We start from the raw sequence: 21,299 nt of genomic DNA on the forward strand, positions 1-21,299 counted from the left end.
GCGGAAAGACTTATGGCGAAAAAAGGACGGGTATACACTCGCACACACACACATATCCATCCACACATATACAGACACAAGCAGACATATATGTTGTGTCTGTATATGTGTGGATGGATATGTGTGTGTGTGCAAGTGTATACCCGGCCTTTTTTCCCGATAAGGTAAAATAGAGGAAAACATTCCACGTGGGAAAAATGTATCTAAAAAGAAAGATGATGAGACTTACCAAACAAAAGCGCTGGCAGGTCGATAGACACACAAACAAACACAAACATACACACAAAATTGAAGCGAAAGGTCGATAGACACACAAACAAACACAAACATACACACAAAATTGAAGCTTTCGCAACAAACGTTTGCTTCATCAGGAAAGAGGGAAGGAGAGGGAAAGACGAAAGGGTGTGGGTTTTAAGGGAGAGGGTAAGGAGTCATTCCAATCCCGGGAGCGGAAAGACTTACCTTAGGGGGAAAAAAGGACAGGTATACACTCGCACACACACACATATCCATCCGCGTATACACAGACACAAGCAGACATTTGTAAAGGCAAAGAGTTTGGGCAGAGATGTCAGTCGACGCGGAAGTACAGAGGCAAAGATGTTGAAAGACAGGTGAGGTATGAGCGGCGGCAAATTGAAATTAGAAATTAGCGGAGATTGAGACCTGGCAGATAGCGAGAAGAGAGGATATGCTGAAGGGCAAGTTCCCATCTCTGGACTTCTGACAGGTTGGTGTTAGTGGGAAGTATCCAGATAACCCGGACGGTGTAACACTGTGCCAAGATGTGCTGGCCGTGCACCAAGGCATGTTTAGCCACAGGGTGATCCTCATTACCAACAAACACTGTCTGCCTGTGTCCATTCATGTGAATGGACAGTTTGTTGCTGGTCATTCCCACATAGAAGGCTTCACAGTGTAGGCAGGTCAGTTGGTAAATCACGTGGGTGCTTTCACACGTGGCTCTGCCTTTGATCGTGTACACCTTCCGGGTTACAGGACTGGAGTAGGTGGTGGTGGGAAGGTGCATGGGACAGGTTTTACACCGGGGGTGGTTACAAGGGTAGGAGCCAGAGGGTAGGGAAGGTGGTTTGGGGATTTCATCCTTTCCGCTCCCGGGATTGGAATGACGCCTTACCCTCTCCCTTAAAACCCAAATCCTTTCGACTTTCCCTCTCCTTCCCTCTTTCCTGACGAGGCAATCGTTGGTTGCGAAACTAGAATTTTGTGTGTATGTTTGTGTTTGTGCGTGTATCGACGTGCCAGCGCTTTCGTTTGGTAAGTCAAATTATCTTTGTTTTTATATATATATATATATATATATATATATATATATATATATATATATATTTATATATATATATATATATATATATTTGTGTGTGTGTGTGTGTTTAATGAAGTATCATAATAGATTATTAAGTCAACACAAATTCACCTACGATCTTGATCAATTTAGAAATTTATCACTCTCTAGGTCTTCTGACTTCCTCACACTTGCTTGTGGTACAAAGAAACAAATGCGTTCTGGTTTTATGGCAAAATCAAAACAAAAAACATTGTAACAAAGTGAAGTTTGCTGCTCTTTATATTGCTGATGTACTAAATGAGTAACAAGCTTATTTATTTCTCCGTGTTTGAATTCACAATGAAGAAATGCAACCTCATACTGTCAAACACCATTCCCTCTCATGCTGCTATGGCACTTGCCAAATGTGTCACTGGGCTTCAGTGGTGAAGTGCCATATTTCAGATCCAAAGGTCTCAGATTTGATCCCCTGTCAATTCTAGAATTGTTATTTGTCATTTATCACTTGTTTCACATCTGGCAGTGTTTGTTAATGTGAAAAATGCATCATGGTTCAGAGTCCATGTAAAAATTTAGGTCCTCCTATAACTGGCTGGACAAGTCAATTCAAAGACTGGAAAAGGCAACAGCATACAACCTCCAGTAGGTCGGTCCATGCTAATTAAAACACTATGACGTTCAAACCAGCCTTCAGGTTGACGCCAGCTTCTGGTATTTGCCAAGTGTTCACAGTTGTCTTTCATTTGAACTTGGCTGTGCCAATAATTTCCAAGGACTTACTACAGTGAAGTTGATGGCAGTTCCAAAGTTATGTTAAGCTCAGCTTAATCTCTCTGTATGAAGGCACGCCAAAAAGTACTACCTCCGAATTATTATGTGAAAACAAATGTTATTAACAATGTCCACTTATTTCCAGCCCTCTGCCACTAGCATGGTAGTGTGTAAGGTAACCATCTCAGCGCATTAGAAATATATAATTGAGTTGTTTGTACATACATGGAGCACCTCCTTCAGTGTGACAATGCTAGACCACATACAAGTGCGGGGATATCTATAACAATCCAGTGCCTTGAGTGCACTGTCTTCATTCATCCTTCATACAGTCCCGACTTGGCCCCATCCTATTTTTGTCTGTTTCCAAAATTTAAGGAAGCACTGCAAGCAGAGGTAAGGTTGTGGCTCCATCAAGAAAGTCAAACACTCATCAGTGATTGTATCAACATATTGGTCTCTTGTTGGGAGAAATGTGTTTGTCACTTGGGTGACTGTTGTGAAATAAATATGTAGATGTGAATAATAAAGATGTAGAATGTGAACAGTGTTTGTTTTATTTAAAAAACTTTAAGAGTTTTCTCACTTTTCAGCATGCCCTCATATTAAAGAGCTCATTAAAAATTAACTAGACTGTTATCAATGGGTAACTGAAAAAATGTCTTTAAGTTCAAGGACAATGCCTCTGCCAGTAAAAGAAGATCTAAATGACAAGCTCTGTCTGTGTGGTGATCTCAAGGCTATGATGTGCATGCAATCTGTTGTTGACATCTTCCCTGTTCCATGGATCAAAGAACTCTTATCAAAGCTGTCTCTCTCTCTCTCTCTCTCTGAAGTGTATCTTTAATTGAAATTAGTCACATTAACAATGATTGATGATTATCAATACAACCATTTGCTTTTGGCCGTACAGGTAGTTTCCATTTACTGTGGCCAGTGCCACAATTATATTTCTGTGCTTCATTGAGCCACTTATGCAAGTCATTCTGGCATTAGTAAACTACTGGAATGGCATTTTTGTTGCTAGTTCAGCATAACAGGAAAACTTCAACAGTTTCACCACTCTTTATCAACTTGTCTATCAATGCTAACAGTGTCTGGACTTAAAAACTTTACCAGACTGCATACAAACAAACAACACTTACGCTAGTATGCAGCAATTATATTCTAGCCAGTGAAATACAAACAGCAAACACAAACACTTATTTGAAAGCAGCTGAAGGAATCAAAATGGAAGGCCCTTTGTTGAGAACCATTCTCCGTTATTACTTTCAACCCCTACCCTTTACACTTTATATCTCTTGGCCAGGGGCTCTAAGTGACTTATCCTTTTGTCTATTGGTTATAGCACTTTCTTACACCTTTTACATTGCTCCTAATGAAAGGAGTCATTGTTTCTGAAACCTCACAATATACAAACTTACACAGTATTTGGTAAGTAAATGCTATTTAGCTTCCTCCATACAACTTATAGTCTTCATTACTTGACTTTCACATTTATACAAAAGCCAATTAATATATATTTCTTAATTTACCATTTAACTGACACAAGCAGTGCATTTTTGGAAGGCCTACTTCAATCATTAATTGCATTAGGAACATCATAGGTATTTCATGTACCTATCTACCAAAATTATTTCGAGTATAAACAAACATTCTGTTCACCATGTCATGATTTTGATTACCTGTTAAAAAAACATTCTTAATTAACTTAAATGTCTGTCTACTTTTGTATCTTGTGGATTGAAAGTTGCTTGTGCCTTTGTTCTTCTGTGAGTGAAATTTTCGTTTCATTGCAGGGATACAATAGACCTCAAACATATCAAGTCATCTACACATCTGGAAGTCATATTAGTTGACCAGCATACTTTATCAGAGAGGGATCTATGGCTGAAGTCACATGTGGCAGAAGTTATTGACCATAGACCTTTAGACCCAGACTGGGATTGGAAGAATACTTCGAAAACAGTTGAATCTGTTGCATCCTGTGCAACTTTGATAGCAGAGAAAGTTATAAATCAAGATGCACTTCCAGTTCCTCGCAGTATGCTCATACTGTTATATGGTAATAATTCTTGTTTTAACTTAAGCAAGTACTCCTATGCAATCAGTTAAATTGTACATGCTCCATAGTTTTAATTTTATTAGATTTTGATTGTTTAGAGAGTAGAGACATTGGTAAGACATGGAATTTGAAGGAGGAATTCCTTGAGGATTTTTGTACTAATGAGAGATTTCTAAGTATTATTTTAGGAGATGATTATAAATCAAATAATAAATAATCATGCAGTAAAAAAGAAAGTTTACATTGGTGGTATTTCGAGTTACACTGTATAAAGAAGAAAAATAGCATAGATTTATTACTTGGCTTTGTAAGTCATAAAGTGGGCCTCTGCAGCAATGACAACTAGTTTAAATGTGACCTGTATATTTGTATTTAGTACTAAAAAAGTTGATAGCAAGCCAATAGCTGTGAAAAATGTGTTGAATTCTGTTCAAGTTAGTATAAGCCATAAGAGAAAGTCAAAAGAAAAAAAAAAAAAAAGAAATTATAATGCGTTAACAGGACTCGGTACTAAAACTTTGGTATTAAAGAGTGCACTTCAGTTGTAACAACTGCATTTAGTACTTCTGCATATATCAAGATCATAACATTTTATGTGCTGTTAGGGAAATGCTGCTAGGGAGGTGGCTCACACAAAAGTGACCCATCTCTGATCAACTGTTCTGTATACTGTAGGAGACGATTCTTGTTTACTGTCAGCTCAGTAGTGCTGTTTCATTGCTTAGCGACCACAGGAAGCTGGCCAGTGATGCACAGCATTTGAGCAGGTAACAAGAGCCAAGCTGCAAAACAAACATGCATATGTGTTTGTTATAAGAGTGAGTCTCTTGCCTGTAATCAGTACTACAGTTTTGCTTTGTCTAACTAGAAGCATAGTACACAGTTTATTTTATTTCTGGTGTTTTTAGTGTTTATTCACATCTACTTGATTTTAAACCATGTCCAGTATGGTGCAAGCCCAATGCCTAAAATGAAAGAGAGGGAAAAAAGTGTGCTGTTCAACCAAACCCACAATTTTGTGTTCTCATTGTGAGGGAGTAGTTTGAGACAAAGAAGATGGAACCTCATTTCCTGTTGCTCAGGTTGTAAAGAGGACCACAGAGCTTTTAAAATAAACAAAAACACGGTCATAATGATAGGGAAAGAACTCTACAATATAGATTGTGATCAGAGTGACACAAGGCTGCAGACACCAGAAAAAATCTGCTAAGGAAGAAGCACACTTTTGGGAAAATCCTGTTCTTTGTGTAGCTTTTGAAAGCTGATCTCTTTAAAATCAGCACATTTACATTGCATACAGTGATCAAAGATATGGCCTGCAGCTATTCACTTATTAATCGACATAAAATTTTAATTTGAAGGACATATGTTGTTGCATGGTGGTTGTAGGTTGCTGTGGAGGATCGTGGTATGATATTCAAAAGTTTTCTGTGGCTAGATGAAACCTAGGTTAATGCTAGCAAAGCTCAAACAGTACAGAAAAAACTTTTAAAATCAGATTATGATGGCAATGTGAATTGAGGTTTTCCATTGCTGTATGTGCAGCACTCTCTGTAATTTAAGATGAGATCTTGCTGTTGACTGATTATCACATTGTGTATACTTCCTTCAGATTATAATTATTAATATACTTATTAATTATTCTGTTGCCCATTGTAGAAGAAGTTAAGAATGGAAATATGTAACAACAAAAAGGAAAACAATGAATGCTTGACAATATTGAAAAAAATAATTTGTATTTCTGATGTCAAGTATATCAAATGACTAGGATATGTCAGCATATTATATATGTAATAGCTTTACTCAGTTTTTCAAGTTTGTGTATTAAAGCAGTTACTGTAAATAAATTTATACGTACTGTCAGAAACTTCATAATGTTGCAATTTTTATTTTTGCCACTAGAGTATGTGAGGCACAGCAACTGGGGCACAGTATGCCACATTGAGCAACATTGCCACCTAGCCCCATGAACAGTCAATACCAACCATTTGTCTCGTAGACCATAAGTTGAATGCCAGTAAGCATTTTTGATCAAAAGGTGTCTGTCATTGGCCCACCTTCTGCACTTGAGCTGAAAAGTCAAGCACAGCCCACGAGGCCAAAGCTCACTCAAATTGATGAAGTTAGTGGGTGTGGGGTAATGAATATCATTTTTAGGCTACTGGAACTTCTTGGGAGTGCTAAACATTGGTCACATGTCAAAATTGATTGCAGATTTGGGGAATCTGTGATTTCAAATTTGGTTGATGGGAAACACTGTAAGTCTGCATTGTGTGCTGTGTGAAGTAAGAACTTTGGCTGAACTGCTCAACTTCTATATTACAAGTCTCTGTTTGCTACCCAGTATTATACAGTCCATCAGAATGAAAATCTGATGAACTGGATGTGAGCTTTACTGTAAGGTACCATTAGTCTCACAAGCAAAGCAAGTCATTAATTTTCAAAATATTGTATGTTTTAGAATATCATTGTAATCTGTTGTTGATTTGTCAGGTTCCTTTTGATTTTTCCATTCAGTCTGTTTGAATATACCCACACAAATTTTCCGAAGTAAATTGTCACCTGAAGTCATTAATACAGCAACATACACTGAAGAGCCAAAGAAACTGGTACACCCGCCCAACATTGTGTAGGGCCCCCACGAGCATGCAGAAGTGCCCCAACATGACATGGCATGGACTCGACTAATGTCTGAAGTAGTGCTGGAGGGAACTGATACCATGAATCCTACAGGGCTGTCCATAAATCCTTAAGAGTACGAGTGGCTGGAGATCTCTTCTGAACAGCACATTGCAAGGGATCCCAGATATGCTCAATAATGTTCATGTCTGGGCAGTTTGGTGGCCAGCAGAAGTGTTTAAACTCAGAAGAGTGTTCCTGGAACCACTCTGTAGCAATTCTGGATGTGTAGGGTGATTGGAATTGCCCAATTCCATTGGAATGCACAATGGACATGAATGGATGCAGGTGGTCAGACAGCATGTACAGTCCCCTGTTAACATGCAGGGTCCATGGATCATGAGGTTGTCTCCATATCCATACACGTACATCCGCTTGATACAATTTGAAATGAGACTTGTCCAGCTAGGCAACATGTTTCCAATCATCAACACGCCAGTGTCGGTGTTGATGGGCCCATGTGAGGCGTAAAGCTTTGTGTTGTGTAGTCATCAAGGGTATATGAATGAGCCTTTGGCTCCAAAAATCCATATCGATGATTTTTCGTTGAATGGTTTGCATGTTGGCACTTGCTGATGGCCCAGCATTGAAAGTTTCAGCAATTTGTGGAAGGGTTGCAATTCTGTCACATTGAACAATTCTCTTCAGTTTTCATTGACCCATGAGCTTGCAGAATCTTTTTCTGGCCGCAGTGATGTAGGAGATTTTGAGGTTTTACCAGATTCCTGATACTCACAGTACACTCATGATATGATCATATGGGAAAATCCCCACTGCATCGCTACTTCAAAGTTGCTGTGTCCCATCACTCGTGAGCTGACTATAACACCATGTTCAAACTCACTTAAATGTTGATAACCTGCCATTGTCGCAGCAGTAACCTATCTAACAACTGTGCAAGTCTCTTATTGTCTTATATATCCATTGACAAACACAGCACCATATTCTGCATGTTTACATATCTCTGTATTGGAATATGCATGCCTATACCAGTTTCTTTGGCACTTCAGTGGAAATATGTAATGACATTAAAAAGGAGGTGAGCACAATATTATTTTGATAGAGCACTGACAACATTGTAAATATTATTAACTGTGTATTGTTAGAACTTAGCATTTCATTTAATTTGCATTTTTAACAATTTTATTTAATTATTCAACTTTTCACTACATTCCTAAACATATGAGAGTATTTACATGTGAGATAACTTTTAAAGGAACGTGTTACCATCATCACTGTTCATTTACTACCAAAAACTATGTGTTTACAGAAATATTTATCACAGTTTCAAATTACTGTTATGCCATTATACCTTTACTGTTTTCTTCATATCTTTGCTTACTAGTTGTTAAGCACATTCACGAAAATTACCTGTTACAAAGACAGTGACTCAAACTTAAGTCCTAACAATAAATGAAAAGGAAATTAACAACACACTTTGTATGCCATGATTGCAGTATAGAAAATTCTATTGTTCCAGGATGACTGGTTTCAACATTCTTATGCTGCCCTCATCTAACCTAAGGGGAGAACATAATGTTAGTGGGAAATTTCATATATTATATGAAATACAAAATTTCACTTACCTTATGGATCTTGTTATAAAAGTGCCATGTTACATTACATTAATTCACAGCACAAAAGACAGTTCACACACACACGCACACACACACACACACACACACACACACATCGTGATAAAAACACATAGTTAATAAAATGCATACAGTTGATAACATCCTTGTACCATCCATGCACATCAGAGTTGGACATGACTCTCTCAGGCTTACTGCACTGTGCTGCAGCTGAAGTGTTAACATGCAGCTAGCAGGTCAGCTGCAAAGTTACCTACCTCATTGTTGGATGCCGTGAGTAATACACATTAAATGATCACATGCTGTGGCCATCCAACAGTGAGATAGATAACTTTGTAGTGGACATGCTGCCTCTATGTTAACACACTGCCTGTAGCTCAGTACTGTGTGGCAAGCTTGGGAGAGTCATCTCCAATGCTGATCTTCATGAATGATATGAGAATGTGATTAACTTTATGTGTTTATCAACTGTGTGTTTCTTCAAGATATGTATATGTGTTGAGTATCTTTTTGTGCTTTGACTTAACGTAATGTAATGTGGCACTTTTTACAAGTTGCATAAGGTATGTAAGATTTTATATTTTATATAATAGGTGAAATTAATTGTAATTTCCCCCCCCCCCCCCACTCTTTATCTTCATGTTCTCCCCTTAGGTCAGATGATGACAGTGTTAAGACTGGTCATCATAAAAAAATAAAAGTTTCTATACTGCAGTCATGGCCTATGAAGTGTGTTCCATTTGTGCCTTACAAAATAAAATAGAAGCAGAGTATTGTGTATATTCTACAGGATTAGTTTATGTAGTTAACCAGTTTTTTTGTCTACTAGGCCATCATCACACGTTAACTGATTATTGTCATCAAAAAACTTCCAATATTTGTAAACAATGTTGGAAAACATGTTACTCATCTAGACCGAGGCACAAACGCATAGTAAATGAAATCTTTGACAGAGCAGTGGTAATGCAATTAAAAAGGTGCAAATTGAACAATAAATAAAATATAAAGAGAATGAACCACTGAAATCATTAACACTAAACTCAAGAAACAGCACCTATGTCACAATTACATTAAATTAACAGTCCTAAGGAAGTAAAATTGGTGCTTTACAAGAATACTAATGAATAGCTTGGAAACAGGTGTTACATATGTAAAGTGACATAGAGACTGTCTAAAAGATAGAATTGACACTTATAACAACAGAAAAACATATATATCAAATAACTGAGCTTTTATTATGGCAGTATAGATACTCACCAGTATAGATACTCATCTAACTGACATTATTAATACTTATTTCAGGACAGGGGAGTTCCCATCAAAACTAAAACTCTCCATAATAAAGCCACTTCACAAAAGGGATAGTACAGCTGACATAAATAATTATAGGCCAGTGTCATTATTGTCAGGTTTCTCTAAAGTAATTGAAAGAGTAATGTATGAAAGGCTAGCTGACTTCCTGAATAAAAATAAAATACTGACAAATGCTCAAAATGGGTTTAGAAAGAACAGATCCACAGACACGGCAGTTTTCCAGTTCATGAAAATGGTTCTAAATGCCTTGGACAAGAACAAATTAAGCTGTGGAATATTCTTAGATTTATCTAAAGCATTTGATTTAACCAGCCATGACTTATTGCTTATGAAACTAGAATGTTATGGGGTTCGTGGACTTTCCTTTAAATGGTTCACGTCTTATCTCTCTGATAGACAACAGAAAGTACAAATATGTCATGAAGGCAAGCAGAGTGTCTGTAGGACAATAAATGAGACAGGAAAATGGTTTAGTGATAATGCTTCGATCATAAATAAGGATAAAACGGTATTTATGAATTTCAGTAATATTAAAAGGAAAGCTAGAAGAAGAGTAAAAGCTGGGTTGGGGAACTATGGTATTGCACTAGCCCCATACACAAAATTCCTTGGTATATGGGTGGATGAGCACTTGAGATGGGGAAAGCATCTAGAAGTTTTGAGTAAAAAATTAAGTATATGCTGCTATGTGCTAAGAATGCTTAGGGAATGCTGCAACACTGAATCATTGCTGTGTGCCTATTATGCTTACATGAACAGTTTGCTTAGATATGGTGTGATCTTCTGGTGAAATACAGGTACGGCAAAACGAGCTTTCAAACTTCAAAAAAGGGCTATTAGAATAATGAAAGGGGTTCCCTGCAGAGTGTCATACAGGGAAATATTTAAAGAATTTAAAATAATGACTCTTCCTAGCTTATACATTATGAATGTGTATGCTTTCTGAAAACTCACCAGGAATTTTCAACATTAAATAATCATGTTCATAACCATGAAACAAGAAACAGGGATGATTTTCACAGAGACACCCACAAAGCACTCTACCAAAAATGTGTAAACTACCAGCCCAAAATACTTTTTAGTGCATTGCCTTCTACAATAAAGAAAATTAAAGAATTTCATAAATTCAAGGTAGATCTTAAACAATTTTACTAACACATAATTTTTATAGCATTGAAGAATATCTGAATATGGAAAAGTAATATTATTTATATATACTCATATAAAATATTTGTATTTATTATCCAAGTTTTTGGAACAAATTAAAGATAAGAAACTATAATGTAATTGACTACATCCATACAGTGTGTATTGTTAACGGATGAATAAAGAGATTGATTGATTGATTGATTGATTGATCGGTTTGCAACATGTGGCCCGCTCAATGGTGGTTTACGTAAGCACTATTGCCAGATGCTACGCATTTAGTTCCTTGTATGCCTTTGTTCAACAGCCATGCATGTCTCACTCTTACAGTTTCAATGGACATTAGTTGTAATTACTGGATGTGGCTTCAGCTGGTTAGCTCATAATTCATGTAACACGTTTTAATTAATGTAACCAAGTAAGTAATGGTTTCACATTCCATTTTTAATTTTAATTATTTTACTGCATAATTGGCAGGTACAAATTATTGTTTGTCTTGTCATAATTTTTTAGGTAACACCAATGTACTTATGAAGAAGATACTCATAATAGTATCAAAACGTGGCTCAAGTTTAAATAAATAAACTTCTGGCAACTGTTTGGCTGTTTACTTTATTAATTAAAACACCAGAATATATGGAATACATAGGCAATCACAGTAAAATTAAAATAAGTAAATACAAGAAAAGAAAGGAATAGCATGGAACAAATGATGTGGGAAGTAAAGGAAAAAAAAAGGCTAAGTGAAGTTTAGAAGAGGGGAAATACTGAGCATGAGGGCATGCCGAAAGGTAATTCCTATGATTTTTTTTTAATGAAAATTCTTAAAGTTTTTTGAATAAAACAAACCGTATTCTATATCTTTATTCATCATGCCTACATATTTATTTCTCAGCATAGTCACTCTGGCAACAAACACATTTCTCCCAACAAGAGACCAGTTTGTTGATGCACTTGAGTGCCATAACTTTTGGCTTTGTTGATGGAGCCACAACTTCACCTCTGCTTGCACTCTTTAAGTTTAGGAAACAAATGAAAATCTGACGCGGCCAAATCAGAACTGTGTGGAGGATGATCAGGTACAGTGAACTCAAGGTGTTGGATTGTAGCAGATGTCACAGTGCTCATTTGTGGTCTGGCATTGTCATACTGAAGGAGAGGGTGCTTCATATGTGGACAAACTCTTTGAATTCATGCTTTCAGATTTATGAGGGTCTTACCGTACCTTGCAGAGTTTGTGATGGTGCCCTTAGGCCTTAATTCCAGATGCTCTACACCTTGAACATCCAAGAACAATGTGAGTGTGACTTTGCCTACTGATGGCATGATCTTGAATTTTTTTGGCATCAGTGATTCCTTGTTACGGAACTCCATTGATGCTCTTTTGTTTTCAGGGTCGAAATAGTGAACCCGCCTTTTATCACCTGTCACAGTCGTGTACAGAAACCCATAACTCTCGTGCTAAAAACACATAATAAATTGTTGACAAATGTCCAATCTCTGCAGTTTGAAATTTGATTACAGCATGTTCTTTCTGAAGCATCGACATACTTATGATGCACACTGCCATGTTACATGCTACAGTTCAGAGCCCTCTAGCAGCAGAGGGTTGCAACTTGTCAGTAAAGCAGGAAAACTGACTGAGTAATTTGCATGACATGTAATACCTTAACCAATATTGAGAAAAGAGTAAAAAATGTGGAGGCATTACTTTTCAGCGCACCCTTATAATATTAAACCAGGACTTTGTGCTAGATATGTGTTGATTTCAGGGCTTCCAACAGGTTGAGTTTTGGCCTTTGTTTGCTAAGTGAAGGACATGGGACTGTGGCTGGTAGCAGCTGCTCTCACTCATTACATGCTCAGCAAATGTGGAGTCATAATTCTGCAATCTGCAGTTGTGTTCATCTTCATCCAGCCTAATTTCTGTGCTTTTGTTTGACCAGTATAAAACTTATCATAATCAGGACAAGTAATTTGTATTTCATTTTTATTTTATTGTGATTGCCTATGTACTCCATTTATTCATTGTTACAGTTGTTGGTTCTATCTTTTACTCTGTTTCTTTATCAGTTCCTATATGTAATGCTTCTTCAAGCTATTCTTTAGTAGTCTTGTCAAGTACTAAATTTTATTTTATTAGAACTGGTAATTTAAAGTAAATAGTTATATATGAACTATTTTTTGGGTTTAGTGTTTATGTTTTCCCTGTTTGCTCCCTTTATGTCTTATTTATTGTTCAACTTTTAACTTTTTAATTGCATTACCACTGCACTATCGAAGATGACTTTTACTGTATGTTTGTGTCTTGGTCTAGATGAGTAACATCTTTCCAAGATATTTACAAATATTGCAACATCTTTTATGGTAATAATCAGTTAAAATCTAATGATGGTTGTGTAAGCTGAAAACCAGTTAACTAAGTAGATTAATCCTGTAGTACATACACAATATTGTGATGTTCATTTATTATTATTTTGTTCTACAAAGAAGTGATGGCAGAATGAATAAACATTATGTCATAACCACCTCTTTCATATACAAGCATATAATTATAACTGGTGACACTAACATAAATTTTCCGTGTACTAGTTCTTCCAGTGTGAAATTTAAACAGATGCTTTCTTCTTCAAATGTGTCAGTATTTCAGCTGGATCCTGTTCCTCATACAAACAGTTGCCATCCTCTCATAGATATATTTGCAATGAAATCCTCAAACAGAATAATGTGTATATCTCAAAAATCTGCACCTGGCATGTCTCCCTATGACATAATTTTCATGACATACTCACTAGAATGTTCCAGAAAGAACCCACAACTGACTGCATAACAATACTTCAAATGCATTAATTTATCTGAACTTGCAACTGAAACACAAGCAATATTTGGGGAATGTCTTCTATTCCCTTCATGGACATAAACAAAAAGCTACATGGATTTATTAAAAAAATGTACTCAGCTGTATGACAAATATGCTCCCCTAAAGACTGTAAAAGTAAGAAGGAAACCTGTCCTTTGGATAACTGAAGAACTAAAACAGCTCATGAATTCCAGCAGTGCTACACATTGGGCATACAAACTGTGCCCCACTCTTGAAAATCATATTGTGTACAAACAGAAGAGGAGCAGAGTCAGTCAAACTGTGAGAAATGCAAAAATCAGGCATGCCCATACATTAGCCGACAACAGAACTAGATCAGCTGTCCTATGGGAAAACCTACTTGTTCTTGGTATAGGCAAAGTAAAAGCTGCAGCAGATCCCATTGTCCCAGCTGAAGAACTAAACCAATGCTTCACATTACCTACAACCACAGCTGAACTACAAATGAAACAGACTCATTGAATACTTCATAGGCATAAACAAATGTAGCTATGAAACATCTAAAGCATGTTCCTTAAGAAAAGTTATCACGCATATCAGATCAGCATCTACTGGGCACGATGGCATCGCAGTCCAAATGACGAAGCTTGTTATTGACCCACTACTGCCCACTATAACAGATATCTTCAACCACTCTTTCACTATATAGTGCATTCTCTGTGGCCTGGAAATGGAGTAATTAAGCCTCTACCATAAATGACTTTGTGACAGCACCCTCTGATTACTAATTTATTTGCAGTCTTTGTGCACTGTCCATGGCCTTAGAATATGTAGTCCACAACCAGCTAACAAACTACCAGACTACAAACAACTTAGTAGACAGATACCAATCACGTTTCTGTAACCATTACAGCACAACATCTGGCTTAATAAAGGTTACAGATGACCTGAAATCTCATGTTTTTCTTCAACTTCAGCAAAGCCTTTGACACTTTCAACTTTGACATTTTTACTTGCCAAACTTACCAGCCTAAATTTCTTGCCAAGTGCAATGTAGTGGTCTCACTCACACCTGACAGAGCGCCATGTTCATGACAGTGGAGGCAGGTAGCATCAGGTGCCCCCCCCCCTCCCCCCAGTGTTTGGTATTAGTTCATATACTCTTTTCATTGCATGTAGGTGATGTGTTATCAGTTTTATCCTACTGCAAATACCACATGATCTGCAGTTGTATAGTGCAAAACCAATGAACCTGAAGACAGCTATCGAGAATCTCAGTACTGAGCTATGTGCACTATCAAAATGGATGCAGGATATAGGGTTAAAGCTCAACCCATCCAAAACCCAAGCAGTACTGGTTGGTCATTCTAGGCTTATTGTTCTGAAATCCTGGGAATCCCTACCATCTTTAACCTTAAATGGGACAAATATAAACTTCTTTCCTTCTGCAAAGAGTCTACGAGTACTAATAGATGAAAATCAAAATTGTACTGAGCACATAACTGCAAAATGTAAGAAGCAGCATCTCTCCGTGCTCTACAAAAATATGAAAAGCTCTTCTGTCTTGACCTGCAAAAGAAACTTGTACAAACACTTATAGTTCCAATTATTGATTACAGCAATGTTATTCTGTAAAGCTTTTCTCAGGAAAGCTCATGGTGCTTGGAACTGGTTGTGAATGCCTGTGTTCATAATAACTTGTTTGACTCTTTGATCATTTTCCACAATCACATACACAGCTATTCTTGCTATGTGCAGACAAGTGCAGAGATTTCCATACCTTCTGTCTTCTCTATTGTCTTGTAAATGTAGTCTCTCCCTTGACCATAAAAATCTTGTCTAAACAACACGGTAGAAACACCTGTTCCCATCAGAGCAGAATCCTTTCTGCCCACTCCATCATTCAGCCACAGCCTCGAAGTCCTTCTCAGTAGCAGGAACGCAGCTCTGGAATAAACTCCCACATTATATTAGAGAACTGAAAACATCTCCAGCTTCAAAAGATAGTTAACGACATCTACTAGAGCAACAATAATGATTAACATTGCCCTATACGCTCTCATTACCCTTGTTCATCCTGCTTTCCAGCCATATCTTCCTCATTTCCCAGTATTATTAGCTGGTGCAGTCTCCTTAAAGTTCCTTTCCCAAGAACTCATTATATCAGAAAACATCTATTTTGTACACCTAAAATTGCTTTTTATATCTGCCACTCTCATTATTATTATTATTATTAGTAGTAGTAGTAGTAGTTTTAGTATTAGTATTATTACAACCACTATTATCACTATTATTGGTAGCAGCTACAGTAGCAGCCAGTATTAACTTTATTAATTCATAGTCAGTATTGTTTATTCACATTGTCATTTTAGACATTCTAATCATTTCAGTGCTATTTGTCATATTAAAATTGTTATTTTCTAGGAAACTATCGTGTTAAAAGTTGCTGTATGTGTGAAACCATGTCCGAAGTAAGAGAGGTTAAGTAAAGATCAGGTTAAATAAATTAATAAATAAAATCTCCACACCACTTAGTACCCAATATTCTTTACTACTCATTTCATCATTACCTCACAAAACTCATCATTACCACATTATAATTATTTCTTAAAACTCACCATTTTTCCAGTAAATGCTCTTTCATTACTTCAGTCTTACATTATTAAACATAATATTACCTGCTTTGCCCTTATTAACAAAACTTATCTTAAAAAATAAAACTTCACAGTTACAAATATTATTAACTGAGTCTGACAATCATTAATCTACTTTGCATAATAGACAATATCAAATTAATCATAATATTACTCTTTCGAATTATGAGAGGTGTTCAGTAAGTAATGTAACACATTTTTTTTTCTCAGTCAATTCTGATTGAAAAAAATGTGGAATTTGTTGTGGGCCATTGTGGACTATTCCTGCTTCAGCCCCTATAGTTTCAAGAAGTTCCAGTAGGTGGTGACACTATACATAGACTTCAAAATGGCTTCTATAATGGAGGCATGTTCCAAGCAGATAGGTATCTTTGAGTTTCTGTTGGCAGAAAACCAGAACATTGCAGATATTCATGGGTGCTTGCAGAATGTCTATGAAGACCTGGCACTGAACAAAAGCACAGTGAGTTGTTGGGCAAGGTGTCCATTGTCATCACAACAAGGTTGCGCAAACCTGTCCAATCTCCTGCATGCTGGCCAGCTGCCCACTCTCAGGAAATTGAAGAAACAACTTCACCATGTTCGTCGTCACAGTAATGCAAACAAACTTTTCCTTCTCCGTGACAACACAAAGCCTCAGACACAATTGTGTGTACCTGACAGGAGCTCACAAAACTTTATTGGACTGTTCTTCCTCATCTACACTATAGCCCGGATCTTACACCTTTCGATGTCCATCTGTTTGACCCAATGAAGGATGCACTTCATGGGAAGCAGTATGTTGGTAATAGGGGTTTATTGATTCAACAAGACATTGGCTCTGATTTCAGCCAGTAGAGTGGTACCAGGTAAGGTGGCATAAGGCTGTTGCTTGAATGTAAATTACATTGAAAAACAGGGTTTTGTTGTCAAAAGAGTGGGGAATAATATGGTGTATTGGAATCTTGAATAAAACAAACCTGATGTCAGAAACAAAAGTTTTGTATTATTTATTGAATGCCCATTGTAATCTAAGCAAAAATCTTTAAAAACATTCCCAGAACACTTGCACAACTTGCTCAGAACTCAGTATTTGAAATCTGCTAGGTCATGCAGTTCTCCTTAAATAATGGGCCAGTAATTTCTGGCATGGAGCTGGTGCTTAGTTGCATCCCGTTTGTATTCCACTGGATTCAGATCATGCAAATTTGGTAACAGAGACATCAATTAATTCACTGTCTTGCTTCTGGGACCACTGTAGCACAGTTCTGGCCTTGAGACACAAACAGTTATCTGAGAGGACATAAAGCACTGCAATGAAGCTCATGTCACAGCATTTTTCCTTTTTTCATGTGTGTGTGTGTGTGTGTGTGTGTGTGTGTGTGTGTGTGTGTGTAATGTTTTCCCAGTTAATCCAAATTAACTTGACTGAAATTCCAATAGCTTCCATATTTTGAATTTCATATTTGCAAAGTCCAAAATTCAATTACATCTTAAACGCTGACACTGATAATTGATTCAGGATAGTAGAAGAAAATTAGTTTCCCTTACATTTACAGACTGGAGTGTGGAAAACGGAGAGCATCCCAAGAAATTAAGAATATGTTCTCCCAGCTGGAAAAGTAATATTCGTCAGATAATGTATTCACTGAAGAACAGTGAATGCTTAACTTTTATTATTATTGTTATTGTTATTATTATTATTATTATTATTACTCAGTAATGTCTCCACTCTGCTTGCAAGTGAAATTTTTTCCAATCACTGAACTAGATTTCTTTTTATTGCTATCGTACCTGTCCATTCTTAAACATTTCACATAGAATATTTCTCATTTCAGATCAATGGTATTTCTTAGAACCTGTAACTTATTAGATTTTGAGTATTGTATGGTATTGTATTCTACTGAACTGGGAAACTAGAAGCGACGGAGAGGCTTTGGCCCCCCCCCCCCCCCCCCTGTAGCCCTCAGTGGTACACAACCCCACAACAGGCTACAGCAGTCCACTGACCCCACCACAGCCGCACACCAAGCAACCCAGGGTTATTGTGCGGTTTGGTGCCTTTGAACCTCAAAATGATTTATGTGGTTCACCACAAGGGTATTAGGCTGTCAACAGTGGCTTATTGTATGGGTTCAGTTGCTAGCCTGTGTGCAGAGGCTGGTGAGTGTCCACTATCTATTCGACATCTTCTCCTCATGATACACCAAGGATGTATGGCTTTGTCCATTCCTAAATCACTAGCATTCAGCTATGTTGTGCAACTGCCCCTAGAATGACTCCTCATGATACACCAAGGATACTTTGTCCATTGCTAAATCACTAGCATTCAGCTATGTTGTGCAACTGCCCCTAGAATGACTCGCTGTTCAACCACCATCCATGGGCATTGAGGCCATTTGTGACCATTTGAGGGAGAGCCTTGAGTTATTACAGGTCATGGGCATTAAGACCCAAAGCTAGGGCTGGGGTAGGGCATTCCCTTGGCTACTAAAGACACCCAGATTACTTTTCTGATTGACTATTTACAGGAAGAGTTGTACCCCAGATTACATTTTTAAAATTAAATTTAATGAGATTTTACGTAGCTAACCAGATTTTATCACTTCTTACATGGGCAGGTCTAAGCAGGGAGAGTTTATCGGCTTCTCTCTCATGGTCTGCAACATTGTCCTCAGAATAGTGCTCCAGGAGCTATTTTCAATTTATTATGTCGAATTGTTTGCTATCCTGAGGACAGTGGAGCAGATAACAAAATTTTACGGCAGGAAATTCCTCATCTGCTCAAATTATCAAAGCAGCTTCTCACTATTGATCAGATGTAAGCAGCAGATCAGATGGTACAAGAAGTGCAGGACGCTCTCCTTGTTTTGCAAAGGCAGGAAAAGGAAATAATTTTCTCTCGGGTTCACGGTGGTCTAGTGGTTCTAGGCGCGCAGTCCGGAACCGCGGGACTGCTACGGTCGCAGGTTCAAATCCTGCCTCGGGCATGGATGTGTGTGATGTCCTTAGGTTAGTTAGGTTTAATTAGTTCTAAGTTCTAGGGGACTGATGACCACAGAAGTTAAGTCCCATAGTGCTCAGAGCCATTTGAACCATTTCTCTCGGGTTCCAGGGCACATAGGGATTTGGGGAAACAATCTCGCTGATGTGGCTGCCCAGAAGGTTTGCTCCCTTCTGTTTCCAGCTTACTGCTCAGTACCCCTGCAGGCTGTCACATCAATTGTGACCAAGAATACCATGTGTTGATGAGAGGCTCATTGGCTGGAAGTGAGGAATAATAAACTACATTTTATAAAATCTTCAGAATGGCTATGGCTTACCTCCTTCTGACCATGACAAGCTGAAGAAGTAGTCTTTATTTGGCTGTGAGTGGAACATGGCCCATTGACATATGGCTTTCTCTTACATCTTGAGGAGCCCCCATTGTTCACAGATGTGAGATGTAGCTGTCAGTAAAACATATTTTAATTGTATGTGTTTTATATGAGGCGTGATTTGAAAGTTTTAAGAATGGGCTTGTAATTGTACAATGGTGGTGCTTACATGCTACTGTGATGCATCTCCTTCAAAATAGTCCCCTTCTGACTGAACATACCAACTCCAATGGTGATTCCACTTTTGGAAACATTCCTGGAAATTTTTTTCCTGAAGTGCGTTAAGGACGTTCTCCGCATTTGCCTGGATATCTTCAATTGAGTCAAAACTGCTTCCCTTTCAGTGAAAATTTCAGTTTTGGAAACAGGTAGAAATCCACAGGGCCAAATCAGGGGAATATGGTGGTTGTGAAAGCACAGGGATGTTGAATTTGATCAAAAATTCAATGATGGAGAAGGCACGATGATTCGGAGCATTGTCATGGTGTAGCACCCAACTCCTGTCTTTCCACAATCCAGGCCTTTTCTTCCGCACCTTTTCACACAACCTCTCAAGGACACATTTGTAGTATTCCTGGTTAATTGTCTGTCTGCCAGGGGCAAATTCATGATGCACAATACTGGCAGAATCGAAAAAAATCACCAACATTGTCTTCACCTTCGACCGACTTTGTAGTGCTTTATTTGGTTGTGGTGAACCTGGAGTCTTCCACTGCAAAGACTGCACTTTGGTTTCAGGATCATATTCATATACCCATGATTTGTCACCTGTAATTACCCTATTTAACAAATGTGGGTCATTTTTAGTCGGATTACTCAGTTCTTGGCACACTTCAAGTCGGTATTGTCTCGGGTCACTTGACAACACTTGTAATGAATTTTGCAGACACACGATGCATGTTCAGATCTTCAGTTAAAATTGGCTGAACTGCATAGAAACTGAAATAAAATTCATCAGCTATCTCCCTAATTGTAAGTCTACAATCAGAGCACACTAAGTCGTGAATTTTCACAATATTTTCATTCGTTTTTGAGGTAGAAGGACAGTCGGACCATTGTTCATCTTCAAATGATTTGTGGCCATTTTTAAATCTGTTGAACCAGACAAAAACATTTGACTGGTTCATACAATTATCTCCAAAAGCTGTTTGTAATAGTTTGTAAGTCTCAGAAGCTTATTTCCCAGTTTTAAAACAAAATTTCACACAATCTCGTTGCCCCGTTTTTACATCCATATTCATGCTGACAGAATCCGGCAACAAGCCCTAACAGACCTGCACTCAACCAGCGGCCACAATGAACTGAATAAAGGAAACACAGTTTCCTGTCATAGGGTGTTCAAGGACAAGGCAATGTCTCACTCCCCACCCTCGTGTACCCGCCAGCCAAACTAGTAAGCTGTAGCGGATCCATTCTTGAAACTTGCCAATCACAGCTCGTAAGATGGCCGAAGGGCAGATCTGGCTGTCCCACAGAACATGCCCCCTATTTTCACTGATAATGAGACTAGTGTGGTTCACATTTGAAGCTTTTGTGTGATGTCAGGAATTCTTCCAAAAATGTTGGGTGTGGGATTTTAATGTCAC

The 21,299-nt window shown here is 37.8% G+C and overlaps 1 protein-coding gene across 2 annotated transcripts in view; it reads left to right on the forward strand.

Annotated features, from left to right (window-relative positions):
- The window catches only part of LOC126184678 (exopolyphosphatase PRUNE1-like), a 144,632-nt gene that overhangs the window by 59,491 nt on the left and 63,842 nt on the right, over window positions 1–21,299 (forward strand). For both annotated transcript variants that reach the window (XM_049927165.1, XM_049927167.1), the window contains one exon: window positions 3,883–4,148. In XM_049927165.1, the coding sequence (XP_049783122.1) occupies window positions 3,883–4,148 (266 nt within the window). The remainder of the gene's footprint in view (window positions 1–3,882; window positions 4,149–21,299) is intronic.

The sequence above is a fragment of the Schistocerca cancellata genome, chromosome 4, assembly GCF_023864275.1.
Source record: "Schistocerca cancellata isolate TAMUIC-IGC-003103 chromosome 4, iqSchCanc2.1, whole genome shotgun sequence".
Lineage (NCBI taxonomy): Eukaryota > Metazoa > Arthropoda > Insecta > Orthoptera > Acrididae > Schistocerca > Schistocerca cancellata.